The sequence below is a fragment of the Hemicordylus capensis genome, chromosome 10 (genome assembly GCF_027244095.1).
Source record: "Hemicordylus capensis ecotype Gifberg chromosome 10, rHemCap1.1.pri, whole genome shotgun sequence".
Taxonomy (NCBI): Eukaryota; Metazoa; Chordata; class Lepidosauria; order Squamata; family Cordylidae; genus Hemicordylus; species Hemicordylus capensis.
The window spans coordinates 6,673,089-6,690,694 of record NC_069666.1 but is presented as its reverse complement, the minus strand read 5'-3'; the positions used below and the strand labels follow the sequence as shown (position 1 = coordinate 6,690,694).

Genomic DNA, 17,606 nt, shown 5'->3' with positions numbered 1-17,606 from the left:
CCTGGGGGTCCCAGGGCAAGAACGCTGGCAGTCCCAACCAGTGTTATCCCTGGCGATTTTTTCCCTTCATCTGTATGCGGAATGAATTTTGTTCTGGCAGGATCAAGGCAGTGTGTGCACATGTATATGCAGAGTGGGACTTTCCTGATTCAGTCTGAGCAGGATCTAAAATTAACTGAGCGGATATCAAAACACTTGTGCGTGCGCACATAAGCACACACCTTAGAGGGAATACTGGCCCCAACATACTTTTATTTATTTATTGTTTATATCCTGCTGTTCCCTTTATTTCCTGCTGTTCCCCCAAGGAGCCCAGCGATGTTCTTTTCTATTTTATATAGGTTATATTTATCCTCACTACTCTAGGAGGCCGGCTAAGCTGAGAGCTGTCACTGGTCCAGAGTGACCAGTGAGTTTCACGGCTGAATGGGGATTTGCACTCGGGTCTCATAAAAGCAGCCCCCCTAGATCAGGCCCAAGGCCTCTCTAGTCCAGCATCCTGTTTCCCATAGTGGTCTCTGGAAAGCCCATAAGCCAGAGATGCCTCTAGGAAGCCCATAAGCCAGAGATGAAGGCAGGCCCTCTCTCCTGCCGTTGCTCTCCTCCCAACTGGTATTCAGAGGCATCCTGCCCTTGAGCCTGGAAGCTCCATTAAAGCCACCAGACTAGTAGCCACTGACAGACCTGTCCTGCATGAAGTTGTCTAAGCACCTTTTAAAGCCATCCGAGCTGGTGGCCATCCCAATGTCCCGTGGAAGCCTCCCCGGTCCGCCCTTACTCCAGCAGTCTAACCACGACGCCATGCCGGCTTTTAAAGTTGCTTGGAAAAATCAGCTTCCGCAGTTGTTGAAGCTGGCAAGCTCGGGATAAGGGAGCTCATTCCTTTGCAGCGGTCCACGCAGCCCGTGTGCTCCAGGGAAAGCTGCAATGGAGCCGGAAGTGGTCCCTCCATTTTCAAAGCGGGACTCCGACACAGATTCAGCGGGTGCCCGTTGTCCAACCGCCAGGTGCATAAGAGACATGAGACATTATTCTTGCTAACAACAGCGGTGGTGCTACAGCACATTACAGGTGTTTTTAAAAAAAACAAAAAACTTTTTGTATTTTATTGTATAAACACAAAACATGTTTTTGTATGTATCTGTATTTTATTAATGCAAGCTTAGGCCTGGATTACCCAAGAGAGTGCCTCTCTCTGCAAAATCTCCACCACTCATGGAAATAATCAGGAGAGGTCTGTCTTTGGGTGCCTTCTCAGTTGTCACTTCTAGGTTGTGGAATTTGCTCCCCATGGGTATAAGAGGCTTATCATCTTCGGAAGCCTTCAAAAAAGCCATCTTTTCAGCCTGGCTTTTAATAACATGTAAGGGATTTTAATGGTTTTAAGATTACTTTAAGGTTGGTCTTTCAACGGCTTTTATTTTCTGTTTCGAAGGGTTTGAATTTTTATTGTAAATCACCCTGAGCTGCTTTAGGATGGGCAGTTTATAAACTAGATCAATAAATAAATTACTGTAATCTTTTGTTTTATGTGTTTTGACTGCATGTTTTAACTGGGTTGCTGCTTTATTGTTTTACTTTGGGTGTCACCCAGAGAACAATTTGTTATGGGGCAGCCAACAAATATTATTATTATTATTAGCAGCAGCAGCAAATTACATGTGCGTCCGTCACCACCACCACCTCTTCCTTTACTGGAGCTGAAATGTGCAAGTTGGATTTGAGCCATTCTAGGGATTCCATGGAAAGAGGAGGGATGACATTTCAGACTGGACCACTTTTGCCTACCTGTGCAGAGTCACATTTCTAGATGCTTCCTTCCCACACAAACAAAACTCCCAATGTGTATTAAATCTACTTTCTCCCTGATGCATTAGAACAGGCCTGGGCAGAAGGAGACCCACTGGTAGATTGCTGATCTACTAGTAGATTGCTGGATGGTTTTTAGTAGAGCAACCTATTTTACTGTATTTATAAACACACTGATTTCGAATATGGCTGTACTTTCTTAATCCTTAGCTATCTTCAGCTGTTATTTTTCTATGTAAACTGCTTTGAGTACTTTTGTTGAAAAGCAGTATATAAATATCTGTAATAGTAGTCTATGATTGCCCTAACAGGGCGAGCAGACACTTTTCAAAGTGGTGATTCTCTTCTAACTAGCAGGGGGAGAGCAACTGGCCCTATCCAGCCCCAGCACAGCATCCCTCCAGTGGCTGTGGCTGGTGTCTGCCTTACTTTTCTTTTTAGGTTGTGAGCCCTTTGGGGACAGGCAACCATCTTATGTATGTTTGTTTTCTCTCTCTATGTAAACCGATTTGTGGACTTGGTTGAAAAGCAGTATATAAATATCCGTCATCGTCATCTATGGCCGTAATAATTTCAATTCATTCATTCAGTCGGGAAGCAATTCTAACTCCCAACTGTTTAACAAATACATGTGTGTTTAGAAACAAAAAGACATCTCCTGTATTAGGCTGTTAGCATCTCTGATCTGTCATAGCTTGCATATTCACACATGCAACTGAAAACACAGGCCTGGTGTTGTCTATCTCTGGCCACCCTGCTTGAGTACCATGCATCGTGAAATCCTATATAGCGGAAGCTCAGTGGAAGAGCATTTGCCTTGCATGCATGAAGCTCCCAGGTTCAAACCCTGGGTTCTGATGTTATAAGAGAGGGAGGAAGATCTTCTTCCTATCAACTCGATCCACACCATTCGCAGGTTTATACACCTCTATCATGTCCCCCCTTACTTGCCTTCTTTCTAAACTAAAAAGGCCCAAACGTTGTCGTTGTCCATTCTAATGGCAATAACCCAACTGAGATTGTTCTAAACCCCTTGAATGACCCCACAGATTCCTGGAAACTGTAGTTTAGTAGGGATCCCATAGGCCGCCTTGCAGAACTACAGCTCCCAAGATGCTCTGGCGAGAGAGCATGAGTCTGAGCCAAGTTCAGCATGTGGTGGAGATATACCCTTGTTTTTCAGGGCATGCTCTGGAGAGCCAAGACTATTCAACAGGTCTAAAACCCGTTCAAATCCAATCCGTTTGCATGCCCTTATAAAGCCCTGCAAACCACCTCCTCCTTCCACTTCCTATTTATCCGAGAGGAGAGAACAGCTGAAGGCTCCGTGAAATCCACTTGAGAATCGGCAAGGAGGGAACAGTCCATTAGCGGAGAATGCAGGCTACGGGTGCCAGTACAAAGCGCACTGACAGAATTGGTCCACCCAGGAGTTTGCTGGCAGCAGTGAAAAACGAACCCTGCTTAAAAGGACAAGAGTTCTTGGAGAATGCAAAAAACAGGAGACAAACCGCTCTTGACAGATCCATTTAGAATCGGGGAGGGGGGACACCTGGGGCTGGTTTTGTAAACAAAAATCCTTCCCCAGAGTGGACTCTGATGCTAACAAGGTTGAAAATGCTGCATTTTTAAAGGAACTGTACTTTGTTCTTTGTAGGAAGATAGCCTTATGCTCCAAAGTGTTCGTCTACTGGAAGCACAGACGAGGTTTCTAACAAAAACTGAGCTGGTCTTGTGGTTAAAGTAAAGCGTGCCATTCAGTCGGTTTTGACTCCTGGCGACGACAGAGCCATGTGTTTTTCTTGGTCAAATACAGGAGGGGTTTACCATTGCCTCGTCCCATGCAGTATGAGATGATGCCTTTCAACATCTTCCTATATTGCTGCTATAGGTGATATAGGTGTTTCTCATAGTCTAGGAAACATACCAGTAAGGGTTCGAACCAGCAACATCTGGCTTGCTAATCAAGTCATTTCCCCACTGTGCCATTAGATGGCTCTGGTCTTGTGGTAGCAGGCATGAATTGTCCCCTCTGTTAAGCAGGGTCTGCCCTGGTTTGCATTTGGATAGGAGACTACATGTGAGCACTGTAAGATGTTCCCCTCATGGGATGGAGCTGCTCTGGGGAAAGCATCTGCATGTTTGCATGGAGAAGGTTCCAAGTTCCCTAATATTTTGGATTCTCTTACCTACATCCTATTGTCGCAGTATCAGCGCAGAAGAGCTGGCCTGCAAGATGCCACAAGCTGCACATTTGGTTCCAAGCAGCCCTTTGAATTAATTACACCAAACGCGTAAATAGCAGCTCATCAGATCGCCTGGGGCGAGTAGGAATTGCCTTCAGGTGACCAGTTGTAAAAATAATAATACTTAGTCTCTGTATAGTGCTTTCAACTGGTGACAGTGCTTCACATGTGCTATCATGGCAAGATATAATCCTGTAAGGTAAGCGGTTATTCCCACGTTGTGGCTGAAGCGGAGAGGAAGCAGTTTGCTAAAGGCCACTTATCTGAACCAAAGCGCTCCTGATTCACAACTCAGCCCCTCAGCCCAAAGGTTCCTAAACACAGCCCAAGGGTTGATGGACTACAATGCCCATTGCCCCCTGCCTTCGGCCACTGAGGCAGGGTGTGATGGGGAGCTGCGGTCCAACATTAATATGGGGACTCTCAACTGTGAGAACCTGTCTTAGTCATTAGGCAAGACCAGCTCCCATCAGAAAGGAAAAACCTGACCAAAGTTGCTTTCTCTTTCTTTCAGCCCACAAGTTAATAAGAAACAGGTTCTGAAGGCAAGCCACTTTTATGGATGTATCTTCAAGACAGGAGGAGAGCTAGCCTTGGGGTAGCAAGTGTGAATGCCCCCTTTGCTAAACAGGGTCCGCCCTGGTTTGCATTCAAATGGGAGACTACATGTGTGAGCACTCTAAGATGTTCCCCTTAGGGGACGGGGCCACCCTGGGAAGAGCATCTGCCTGCTTACATATGAAAGGTTCCAAGATCCCTCCCTGGTACTATCTCCAAGAAAGGGCTGAGACTCCTGCCTGCAACCTTGGAGAAGCTACTGCCAGTCTGTGTAGACAATAATGAGCTAAATGGACCAGTCCTCTGACTCAGTATAAGGTGGCTTCCTAGTCCCCAAGACTGAATTCCTAGGACTGTTGTCCAGGAAAACTAGTCTTTGCGAATTAACTTGTATGAATTTTAATTAAATCTGCATATATTTGCCACACCCATCCAATGTTCCCTGTAACAGGGGGGATTCCCAGATGTTGTTGACTACAAATCCCATCAACCCCAGCCAAAGGCCACTGCACCTGGGGATGCTGGGAGTTGTAGTCAACAACATCCGAGAATCCCTGTTACAGGGAACACTGCTACCATCATCACCAACCACGATAAATTGGGGCTGGGGATGATGAAAGTTGTAGTTCAGCAGCAGCTGGAGTCTGCCCACCTTTGCTCTAACCACTACACCACATGGCTGTCAAAGAGTGAAGCCAGTGGATCTTGAACCCATGGCTGAGTCAGTCCCTCTGCTCTACACACAGCCTAACCCACCCACCCCCAGCCTCTCAGTTCTTACTAAGGAAACATCTCCAATCTGTACCCTGCATTCCAGGGGGCCAGCAGTACCCTGGTCTACTTTTTAAATGAAGCACATAGAGCCATTCACACAAAACCACGTACATGTGCACAGACACCTGTGTACACATGATCTCTGAATGGGGCGTGAGCTCACGGATCCTCCAACTTTCCAGGGCATAAAGTCACAATTCCTTGCTTGCTGCTAGGAACTCCTTTGATATTTCAAGACCGCCTCCCAGGATTTGCCTCATTGTTCTTCTTCTTATTTATTCAATTTCTATACCACCCTTCCAAAAATGGCTCGGGGCGGTTTGCACAGAGAAATAATAAATAAGATGGTTCCCTGTCCCCAAAGTGCTTACAATCTAAAAGAAATATAAAACAGACACCAGCATCAGTCACTGGAGGAACTGTGCTGGGGGTGGATGCAAGGAACTTCTCTGCTCTGTGGCAGACAACGCTCTGAACAGAATCCCTACATGGGGGACACAAACACACACCCCTACCGCCAGCAAATGCGCTTCCTAGCACCATTTCTCACAGTGCCTACCCAGTGCGGTTAAATAACAGCTGCCTTGAGGCCTGTCTTTAACAGGGCGGACTTTTTATTTTTCGTCTTTTAACTGGCCCATTTTCAACAGCAGCCTACACTCAGAAATTAAACTGGTGACATTTTCCCCTCGATCACTTCAGGGAAGGAAGAAGGATAACCTTCTAAACTGTCTGCTCAAGGCAGAGGAGCACAGCCAGTCAGAAGTGTTGGCAACCTCAACTTCGGAGCTTTCACCACTGCAGAGGAAGTCATTTGGAGCTCTTTCCAAAGAGAACTCTGAAATAAGCTCTCTCTCTCTCTCTCTCTCTCCTTATTTACCAGCTTCAACATCTATCAATAAAGCAAGCTATGCCTATCCGCTTCCCAGGCCAAATGCCATCCAATGCCAAAAAGAAAACAAACTTTTTTTTTTAAAGTCTTCTCTGAGTGCTCCCTCTGTTTCATTTCTTTCAGCAGCAATCTTGGCAGGAAGGGAGGGAGGGGTGGAGGATTCAGAATCCCCTCTCCATCTCCCCACAATCTTCCCTTCCTCAAAAAAAAAACACAAAAAAACTTTGAAAACAGAACAGAACAGAACTTTCCATCCTCTTTTCAAAGGTGAGGCTTACAAACTTCTGCCCAGTAAGATCTGCAAAGCGAAATTTCTGGGCTGGAATATGCAGAAAGAAAAAGAAGAAGGAGAAGAAAAGGGGGGGGGGGCTCTGAATTGCAACATAAACAGACCCAGAGGACTGGAAACTTGGCTTTTTAAAAACAACCCAAAGAAGAGGAAAGTTCCTTTCATCCCTCCTCCCCAAATCTGCCCCCTCCCTCCTTTCTCTCCAAAGTGCACACCAGTCCCTAAAAGTCCCCCTGCCTCTTGCCAACACATTACTCACATCTTCCATGGCGGGGTGCGAGGAGAGGAAAGGAGAGGTCTCCCCTCTTGGAGAGAAGCAGCTCGGATCTCGCCCTCTGGGTCGGCGGCACACGCACCCCGGCGCCGGGCGCTGCGCTCCTTCCCTCGGAGAGGGCTCCTCAACGCCTCTGCCCTCCCCGGAGCCTCTGTCCGGGCTGCGGCTCCATCCTTGCCCCTGCAGAGGCTGCCGCCAGCGGATCAAGCATGCCGGGGGCTTCTTGAGGCTGGAGAAGGGAGCCCCGCTTTGCAGCGAAGAGAGGCGGCGGCGGAGGAGGAGAAGTCTCGGGACTCAGTCAGCAGCGCAACCGCCCGCCACTCCTGCAGGCACCGCCTCCTCCTGCTGCTGCTGCCGCTTCGAAACAACTTTGCAGAATAGCAGCAGCAGCAAATATTGGGTTTCCGGTCGCTTGAGAGCTCAGGAGGAGGAGGGAGGAGGAGGAGGGGGGAGAAGGAAGCAAGCAGGCAGGCAGGCAGGCAGCAGGGCAAGCGGCGTGCCTCCCGCTCCTCCTCCTCCTCCTCCTCCTCCGCCTCCCTCTCCTCCGGCGGTGGCTGCTGCTGCAGCAACGCTAGCTGGGATGAGAGCCTTGCATGCGTCTCCTCGCGAAGAGGCCCCCGGGGTGCGCTGGAGGCTCTAGCCCCTCCTGGGCTCAGTCAGGATCTGCCTGCCTATTCTTCATCATCATCATCTGTGCCACAGAAAGTCCCTCTCTTACAAACTTCCACTGGGCCGATTTGTGCAGTGCAAGCCTCCGCCTGTTTACTCAGAGGGATGCCACAGATCCGTAGCGGCACCCCCCCCCCCGCCACACACACACACACACACACCGCTCCAGTTTTTCTCTGCCAAGGGGAGCTGGGGGGCGGGGGAGTCGTCCCCCCGCCCCGCAATTCTGTTTCAGGAATGTCATAGGTGGGTCACAGCTGGCTCTCCCATCATCAGTGTCTTGAGGCCTGAGCCGGAGGACTCCGCTGTCTTCTCAGGCTTTTCATTAAAACCAGTTTTAAACGGGTTGGTGCTTTTATTCTTGGAAATTGTTTGGAATTGTTGTTAACTGTTTTTATTCGGTGAACGTGTGTTCCCTGTTGTGACTTTATTTTATATTGTAATTTGGATGATGTGCCCCGCCTAGAGAGAGATATCAGGCAGCAGTATATAAATATGATAAATAGAAATAAATAAATAAGGTAGGTAGGTAGGTGCACTTTGCCCCTTCTGGGCCCCTCCTCATTTTTCCTACTAATGCACCCGTTGCCATGGGATGTGGTGATGGCCACTAGCTTGGAGGGCTTTAAAAGGGACTTAGACAAATTCATGGAGGACAGGTCTATCAGTGGCTCCCAGTCTGGTGGCTGTGGGCCACCTCCAGCCTCAGAGGCACAATGCCTCTCAAACAATTCCAATTGCAGGGGAGCAACCGCAGGAGAGAGGGCATGCCCTCGCCTCTTGCTTGTGGGCTTCTCAGAGGCATCTGGTGGGCCACGGTGTGAAACAGGATGCTGGACTAGATGGGCTTCCTTGGGCCTGATCCAGCAGGGCTGTTCTTCTGTTTACAAACAAATGCTACTAGTACTGCTGCTACTAATATTTATATACCACTTTTCATTTCCCAAAGCAGTTTACATAGATAAAGAATAAATAGGATGGCTCCCTGTCCCCAAAGGGCTCACAATCTAAAAATATAAAGATAAGGCGTGGGTTCACACAATCATGCTAATGTTGGTAACACACATTAAATCCAGATTTGAATGAACACAGCAGAGCTTCCTTCTAGGTCCATAGCCAGCCTAAACGTTTGGTAAAGTAAAGTGTGCTGTCAAGTCGATTTCGACTCCTGGTGCCCACAGAGCCCTGTGGTTGTCTTTGGTAGAATACAGGAGGGGTTGACCATTGCCTCCTCCCACGCAGTATGAGATGATGCCTTTCACCATCTTCCTATATCGCTGCTGCCAGATATAGTACCAGCGGGGATTCGAACCAGTCACCTTCTGCTTGTTAGCCAAGCATTTCCCCACTGAGCCATTAGGCAAAAAAGCAGAACTGAATCACTGAACCACACCAATCACTTTCGGGGACGTGCACAACTCCTGCATCTTAGCCGGCTGCTTCTCAGACTGCTTCCCTCAGCCATGGTGGGAAATGGGCCACATTCTAGATACGTGAACACACGGCCTCCAGTTGCCTGTCTGTTTTGCACTCATATATCTGCACCCAGATACAATAAGGAAAGCAGTTCTGAGAAAGCCTTAAGAACAAAAGAGACCTGCTGGGCAAGGCTCCAACGAGGCCCAGTATCTTGTTTCCAAGAGTGGTCAGCTGGCAACCTACAGACGGGGCATGAAGGCAACAGAAACCAAAACAAAAGCAGCTGTGGAATGAATTGTTTAGATATTCCCTGGGAAAGATGTTTATCGAAATGCATCAGAATAAATGGCCTATTCCGCAGCTGCTTTTGTTCTGGGTTTGGGGGCTATTATCGGCTGACATGGATCCTCTATATCATTTTGTCGTGAAGGCAACAGCCCTTGTCCCAGCATTTGACATTCTGCGGTATACTGCCTCTGAACATGGAGGTTCTGTTTAAAAGCAAAAGCTGTTGGACCAGAAGTAATAGTGGGCAGGGGCGGCCCTTTGGTGAGGCAAAGTGAGACAGTTGCCTTGGGTGGCAGATTATTGGGGCATCAAGATTCCCTCCCCCCCCCCCATTGCCATCAGAGCAGCTCTTTGGGACTGATCAGACTCTTGCAAGCTTTGTAAGGGGCACCATTCTTTACACACTTTGCAAAACTCACAAGAAGCACAAGGAAAAGAGTCTGCTGGTCACCTGCCGGGCCACCTGCCCTCCTCCCTGTCCCCCATGCACTTTTGACGCATGTAAACGTCAGTTTTGAAAGGGGGTCAGCCCCCATTTGGGTCAAGGTGACAATGCAGCATTCTGCATCTTAGCTCAGGCACTGCGATCCCTTCGACCACCCTTATAGTACTTTACAGGATGGGCTTTCTTGGTTGCTGCCCCGAGACTGTGGAATGCGCTCCCCACTGAGATACGATCCTCCCCATCTCTGACCATTTTTAGAAAGCATTTCAAAACCCACCTCTTCACCCAAGTGTTTTCTGTTCTTTAAAATTTTAAGGTTTTAAATCGTAGATGATTTTTAAATTGTTAAATTGTTTTAAGTTTTTGTATATATTTTAACTTGTTGTATACTATTGTTAACCACCCAGAGACGAAAGTTTGGGGCGGTGTACAAATGTAATAAATACATAAATAATAAATAGTAGGCTGGGGAAAACAGAAATGGGACTTATATTATTCCAGTCTAACTTGTCCCATTGATTCCAATGGTCTTTCATCCTGTGATCCAAATGAGTGTGTACTCACTGCAGTCAATCAACCTTTATTATGTACTCACTGCAGTCAATCAACCTTTATTATTATAAAGAGCCCCTGGTGGCGCAGTGGTAAAACTGCCACCCTGTAACCAGAAGGTTGCAAGTTCGATCCTGACCAGGGGCTCAAGGTTGACTCAGCCTTCCATCCTTCCGAGGTCGGTAAAATGAGTACCCAGAATGTTGGGGGCAATATGCTAAATCATTGTAAACCGCTTAGAGAGCTCCGGCTATAGAGCGGTATATAAATGTAAGTGCTATTGCTATTGCTATTATGGTCTCAGACCAGCACAAGGTAAAAGAAGCATTTAACATGTGATATTAAAAGCAGACAAAAGCATCTACAAAATGGTGTTGAAAGATACATGCTATAAACTATAAATTGCCACTATGCTAAAATCTGCTATTGATGATGATAAACTGAGGTGAATAATTGAAGAAGTTCTTGCTGGCGGTCAGGGCCCAGCAAATTCTGCATGCTGCCGCACAGAACTTGGCAACATTGAATGTTATAGATGGATTACAGTCTGAGAGTAACATGGAGATGTAATGTTGGCCTGAGTGTCCTGTTGACCTGTCCAGAAATGGGAGAATGAGGGTGTTTCATATGTCTCTACAGAACAGGCAGTGAAGGAGGACATGTTCAATAGTTTCAAACACACCGCAAGCAATCGTGGTTTTCAGTTTTCAGGGGGAGGGGGGATTATCTGTAGCCATAATGGGACCAAAAGGAAAAGAGAAAACCACTCTGTCCTAAATATTTCAACACATATTGCCTTAACTTTAAAGCAACACAGCTGGAGGAAATCATGGGTGAGTAACAACAACAACAAAAAAAAGAAAGGAAAAAAAGAGGGTGTTGGCCAATGCAATTGTCTTTCCTGGAAAATATTCATCAGTCTGAACTGAGAGTATGTTATTTTGTTTATCTATTATTTTATTTATTTATTTGATTTCTATACTACCCTTCCAAAAATGGCTCAGGGCGGTTTACACAGAGAAATAATAAATAAATAAGATGGATCCCGGTCCTCAAAGGGCTCACAATCTAAAAAGAAACATAAGATAGACACCAGCAACAGTCACTGGAGGGGTGCTGTGCTGGGGGTGGACAGGGCCAGTTACTCTCCCCCTGCTCAATAAAGGAAATCACCACATTAAAAGGTGCCTCTTTGCTCAGTGAGCAGGGGTATGTTGAGCTGCACACATGTCACTGCAACTGCTGAGAATAGATTTCGCCTGCACGTATGTGTGACAAGTGAGGTTAACGCATATTCTACACCAGCGGGCCACTTTCCTCTGTTTGGGGTGAATGGAACTGACAAACTATACAGGCCAGAGTCTTTACCAAGCAAGCAATCTGTCCCACTGGAGTCAAGCAGCTAAACAGACAAATGTGGTCAGGGGTTGGGCCGAAGGGGCGGAACCACCATTGCACGAAGGGGTTCAAAGAACCCGGGCCACCACACTTCGGGGCCATGCCTCGAGCTCCAGCCTGACACCAGACGTGGGGGCCATGGTATAGCTGGCATACCACAGGGGGTTGCGGCGGCGGGCTGAACCCAGGCCACTGATGGCCTCCCTCTGCCACTGGTTGGGTCTGTATTCTGTAACTCAGTGGTAGAGCATCCACTCTGCATGCAGAAGGTCCCAAGTTCAATCCCTGGCGTCTCCAGGTAGGGCTAGGAAAGACTCCTTCCTGAAACCTTAAGGCTGCTGCCAGTCATTGTAGACAATCCTGAGCAAGAATAACCAATGGCCAGACTCGGTATAAGGCAGGCTCCTATGCTCCTATTATTAAGAACACAAGAAAAGTTCAGTTGGATGCCTCCATTACCTGATGACAATTTATATTGGGGATGAGGCCATTGCTCAGTGGTAGAGCACCTGTTTTGCATGCAGAAGGCTGCAGGTTCAATTCCTGCCAACATCTCCAGGTAAGGCTGGGAAAGACTCCTGCCTGAAACCTTGGAGAGCCATTGCCAGTCAGTGTAGACCAGAGGTTCCCAACTGGTTGTACTCCAGATGTTGCTGAACTACAACTCCCATCATCCCCAGACACAATAAATTGTAGCTGGGGGTGATGTAGTTCATCAACATCTGGAGTACAGCTGGGGTTGATGTAGTTCATCAACATCTGGAGTACAACCGGTTGGGAAACCCTGGTGTAGACAATACCAAACTAAATGGACCAATGCTTTGACTTGGTATATGGCAGCTTCCTATGTTCTTGTGTAATCTGCTGGATTGAACCAGGTCCATTTAGTTCAGTGTCCTGTTTCCATCGGTATCCAAGTAGATACATGGAAACTCACAATCAGGGCAGGAAAGAGGTGCACTTTCCCTGTGGTTTGTCTGCTGGATTCAGAGCTATACTGCTCCTGAATCTGGAGGCTCCACTTAACTGTCACAGCACATGATGCAGAGCCTGGTGAGATTTTCCAGGAGGTCTGATAAGGGTCCTCCTAGCTGCCAGCTAGGCTGCAGGTAATCCTAAACAGGTGAGCTGGAAGCACTAGAGCAAACCAGATGAAAGAAACCTCAGCCATGGACACAATACTGACACCAGCCTGCACAAATCTATGGGTGAAGCTACATGTGATGCAGGAAAAACATGAATAGCAACAGTGGGCGCATATAAGGAAGTAGGCCCAAGGAAAGTTGCTTCTGTACCCAGGCAACAGGAAAAGACTCTTCGCCTTTTGGATTAAAAATAGGGTTTGGTTCTTTTTTGGGGTGCATCGTCTGCAAATTAGTATTTCTCTGACATCATCCGCAAAGCCTCAAATATCACAGCTGACTGGTCCTGTCCTGTCATTTTTATTATTTCTCTATACTGGTTAGATAAAGGAAATCATGTGAGGGTGAGCTGGAGATCGCTTCCCTAAATGGAAACTGATTTGGGTGGTATTTGGGTAGAACAAAGTTTAAAGTTATATGGGGAAAGAGAAGGTTTCTGCACCACAGATTTGGGTCAGGGAGCTCCTCCCATCACCTCCTCGGTCTGGGGGCAGATCAGGAGTCTAGTGACCCACACATCACCCTTGATTCACACAGGAAGTCAATGGCTGGGAAGAATGGTGGTAGCTTTGCTGAGGAATAAAAGCGAGACCCTACCTTTCAAAATGGGTGGAGAGGATTTCAAGCAGAGAGGTAGCCCCATCGCAAATTTGCCACTAGTCATGGTGGGGTCCTCGATAGCTTCTCAGGGGGGCAGGGTCACATGCTGCCCCTGCGACGCAAAGGCAGTGATGTCACAAGATGGGACGCAGTGATGTCACAACTCTGCCCATTCTGGAAACCCCAGAATTCTTTGCAGGTGTTGTGGCACTTGAGGAGAGGGCCCAAAAGCTGCCTTGCCCCATGCCTCTAGTGGGGGCCAGCCCTCTTTGAAAAGTGACCCTTGCAAGTTCTAAAATTGCATGGGAGCGCAGGAAGAAGGGGAGGTTGCTATCTGCCTCTTCTCTGCTTGTGCTTACATAAGAACAGCCCTGCTGGATCAGGCCCAAGGCCCATCCAGCCCAGCATCCTGTTTCCCACAGTGGCCCACCAGCTGCCTCTGGGAAGCCCACAGGCAAGATGTGAGGGCATCCCCTCTCTCCTGGTGACACTCCCCCGCAACTGGTATCTAGAGGCGTCTTGCCTCTGAGGCTGGAGGTGGCTTCTTGCAAGCTTTGCAAGGAATATGAGCAGAGTTAGGGGTTAGGCAGAGGCATGTGGTGTGTTTGGTTAATCCATCCCTTGCTCCGGGCCAGCTTTTGAATGGGCCTTTAGTCACTTGTATTCCAGTCCTGGAGTAGAGGAGGGGCTAACAGCCAGCAGCAAGAGCACTGAAGGCAGCAGACTGCACTTGCCTTCCTGTAAATGTCTATCTTATTAAACCATTAATATTCCTGATTCAACTCCACAGTCTTGTCCTTGCATACCACAACTCTGGATTCCACAAGGCACTGTTACAAAGCCTGCAAGGATCCTAAATCACTGCTCTGGTGGTGACAGTAAGGGGTATCTGGCCATCCTGCTGGTGCCTGAGGTGCCTGTCTTGTTTCCTGAGGAACCAAAGGTATGCCCCCAAAGAACATATACCACCAACATATATCCCTGAGCCATTTTGGAAGGGCGGTATACAAATCAAATCAGTCAATCAATCAATAACACAAGGATTCCAGCTTCCTGTGCAAGGGTTATCCGGCCAGTGTTATAACAGTAGTGCACATGTTGGGTGCTTTCCAGATTACACGCTACAACCAGGGTAAAATGCTTTAACTTGTCAGGATTGTATTGAAAACGATCCCCAGAGTCTCAAAACTCCTACAACGGGAAAATACAGCTATTGTCTATAACAAAACTGAAATAAGGCATTGGAAATGTGAACGGCACCTTGTTGTTAGCGCAGGGACTGTGGTGCCCCAACATAGGAAGTACCTACGGAAGCACAGTCTGCAGATCCATAGTGACACTGCTGCAGAGTTTAATCTGGAAAGCGCCCTCGTAACATCTAGGCTTGACTACTGCAATGAGCTCTGTGCTGGGCTGCCTTTGTTCATAGGCTGGAAACTGCAATTGGTACAGAAGGAGCTGTTTCTCTGGGTTGGCATATTCCCCATTAGCCAACCTCTGCATTCACCTACAGCTCTTTCTGCCCCTTTCCTGGAGGGATGAACCTGGACATCAAGGCCCACAGCTCAGAAGCAACAGCCATAGATACCCATCCTCTTTGCAGCCCAAGCTATCAGTGCTCATTGAAGCAAGCAATGCGCATCAGAGAAGCATCTTTAGTTTTTTAGCTGCAGAAGTTGCCATCTCATCTTGCATGTGTCCCCCACACCACCCCCACCCGCCCAGCCTAATAGTATTTATGTAGAGGCATCTTTCCATAGAGTTGGGCAGGTATAACTGAGAGCTAATTTAGCCCTTGGCTGAACAAGCACTTGGCTTGTTCGCGTGACATTGAAGGAGGACAGGAGAAGTTGTATTCCTCACTGAGATGAGGAACAGAATCCTATCCAGTCAAGGGAAGGGCATGAGAAACAGAATAGTCATAACCAGAGTAATGTAATAACACTCTGTGTCTGAAGAGCCGTGTGTCAGCAAATACGGGGAAAGCTTTTTGCACCAGACGAAACTCTCACTGTGGAAATCACGGCTGCAGCAGATGCATGGATCTAGCTTGATAGTACATGAGCCCCCTGGGGTGGTCAGTGCCATCTGGTGGGGACAAATGCTCACTGTGATGTTTGACAAGCTCTACACCCCTAGAGATGGAAAAGAGGCAATACCATTGCAATCCTTTCAGCTTTCTGTGCGTTCTCATGCTTTTATTGTCCTGACCATCAGGCCTGCAGCGGCCAGATTTGCAATGGTGCTTTAAAGACTTTTAAATGGTTTAAAAATGCACAAAAACTACGATAACATATTATACATGATGTAGAGGAATAGGACATAGAAATTGGCAGGAATGTCCTCCAAAGATTACTCCATGGAGAAAGTATGTTCATTGCTGCCCTCACCCTGACCCTAACGCCTGCTTCTGTGCAAAAATGACTGCAATTTTACCCTAATAGTTTGAGGGTACAGATGAAGAAGGGGTAATAATGTTGTCATTTGTGATTGTTTAGCCAAGCACCAAGAGGAAGCTGCCCACTCCAGTTACAAAGTAGTGCAGAGCCTGATTGTTGCAGTTAAGTCCAGAACAAGCATGGAGATTATAGTAAAGTAAATAGGATTTATTAGGTTAAATACATCTGAGATAGGAAAGACCTATCCTAACTATGAGCTACAGAGTGAATAGGAGCGGGGAGAGAGAGATGCTCCCATCTGCTCTCCAAGGAGAAAGGAAGTTGAACTGACTTGCTACAGGAAATACCTGAGGAGTCAAGGCAGGGATCAAGTAGAGGCAAAGCAAGGACAGGTAAGGGGACCCTCACTAACTACCTCTACTCCCAATGCCCCTAGTGGTCATTAGGATAGTTGGTGCGAAAGGCCAATGCACTGGAACGCCTATTTTCCATCTTAAGAAATGTTAAATGTGTTTTAGACGTTGCCAAAAATCACTCCAAGCATTTGTCCCCTAAGATGGTATTGATGGCCGAAATGTGTGGGCCTGGCTCGTGGATTAGATCCAGTTTTCAGGATCTTCTCTCCACACCCTGTTCTCCAACCCTCCGGTGGTGCTGGCGTAAGCAGGGGGACCATAAAGCATCCAGACTGTCTAGGTTGTCTCAAACCATCATCTGTATTTCTGCTCGTAACGCAGGCAATAAATGCTGTTAACCTCACTAAACAAGGTTAAGCCAATGTGCACGTAAAAATTATTACTATGATTTGATTAAATCTCCACCCAACAGCTCCATCTTCCTGTGTCTAATCAGAGATGCACCAACAATGTCACATTAGCATCTCCATGGCTCTGTGACTCAAAGCAGGATCTTTTGACTTTCTGCTGGAAGTCATCCTGAAAGGCCAACCTGAATGTATTCATGAAAGTGGTGGTACTTGATGGGATGAGATGGGACGCTTCTACTGGGAAAAGACATATAAACATGGTGGTGATGATTTTTGGCCCATTCCCAGTGTCCAAAAGTGCCTTACATCAGTAGCCCGGTGTTGCAATGCCCAGTAAACAAAAGAGGTTGGGTTTTTTTGCTAGTCATGGCTGATGGCGTTGGCCTAGGGAATTCTCCATCGCAGGAAAATTAGGGCTGTCACTTGATTAAAGAAATCTTAGCTTCTAAGAGGGGGAATATTTAACCCTCTGTTCCCACAGTAGCCAAGCTTATAGACAGGGACAGAATGGCAAATGAATGTCAAAGAGAGGAGTGTGGGCCAGGCTGTGGACTGCTTGAAAAGAATTTGTGCAGGATTTGGAAGAGGTTGGGAAGCCAGTGAAGGGATCTGAAGAGGGCCTCATAAAGGAATAATCAGTCCTAGCATTCATTTCCCCAGATGGGTGACTGAGACTGAGATAATAAGTGTTATTAACTTAGGTGAGATTTTTTTTCTGAAGATTGCCCTGTTCATGGTCTTAGCCACTACACTATATACCCCAACTCTTGAAGAGGTGCAAACATCCCCCAGGAAATCCAACAGCTATAGAACTCCCCACCACTCAGTGATAGGGAGAGCTCTACCTGTTGGATTCCTGACTGTCTCACAGCTGCTGAAGGGCACAGAGGCAGGAAAAAATATATGGCAACTTTCAGTGACTGCAGAAAGTCACTGGATTGGCAGCATTCAAAAGGCGTCTCCCTAGATCGAGTGCCGTGCCCACCACGAGGTTTTCGGGGGGGAAAGCTTTATTCTTGGCAAGGCTTTTGAAACACGATGGGCTCGTACAATGAAAAGTGAAGATGTTTTGCTTAAGCAATGTAG

At 47.3% G+C, this 17,606-nt stretch overlaps 1 protein-coding gene across 5 annotated transcripts in view; it reads right to left on the bottom strand.

Moving 5' to 3' along the window:
* The window catches only part of PLEKHO2 (pleckstrin homology domain containing O2), a 57,331-nt gene that overhangs the window by 22,986 nt on the left and 16,739 nt on the right, over positions 1-17,606 (bottom strand). Inside the window, exon 1 of one of the 5 annotated variants that reach the window (XM_053271799.1) lies at positions 6,828-7,244. The exons of the other annotated variants lie outside the window; for them this stretch is intronic. Coding sequence (XP_053127774.1) covers positions 6,828-6,836 — 9 coding nt within the window. The 5' untranslated portion in view covers positions 6,837-7,244. Of the gene's footprint in view, positions 1-6,827; positions 7,245-17,606 lie in introns of those variants that run through there. 5 annotated transcript variants of the gene reach the window in all.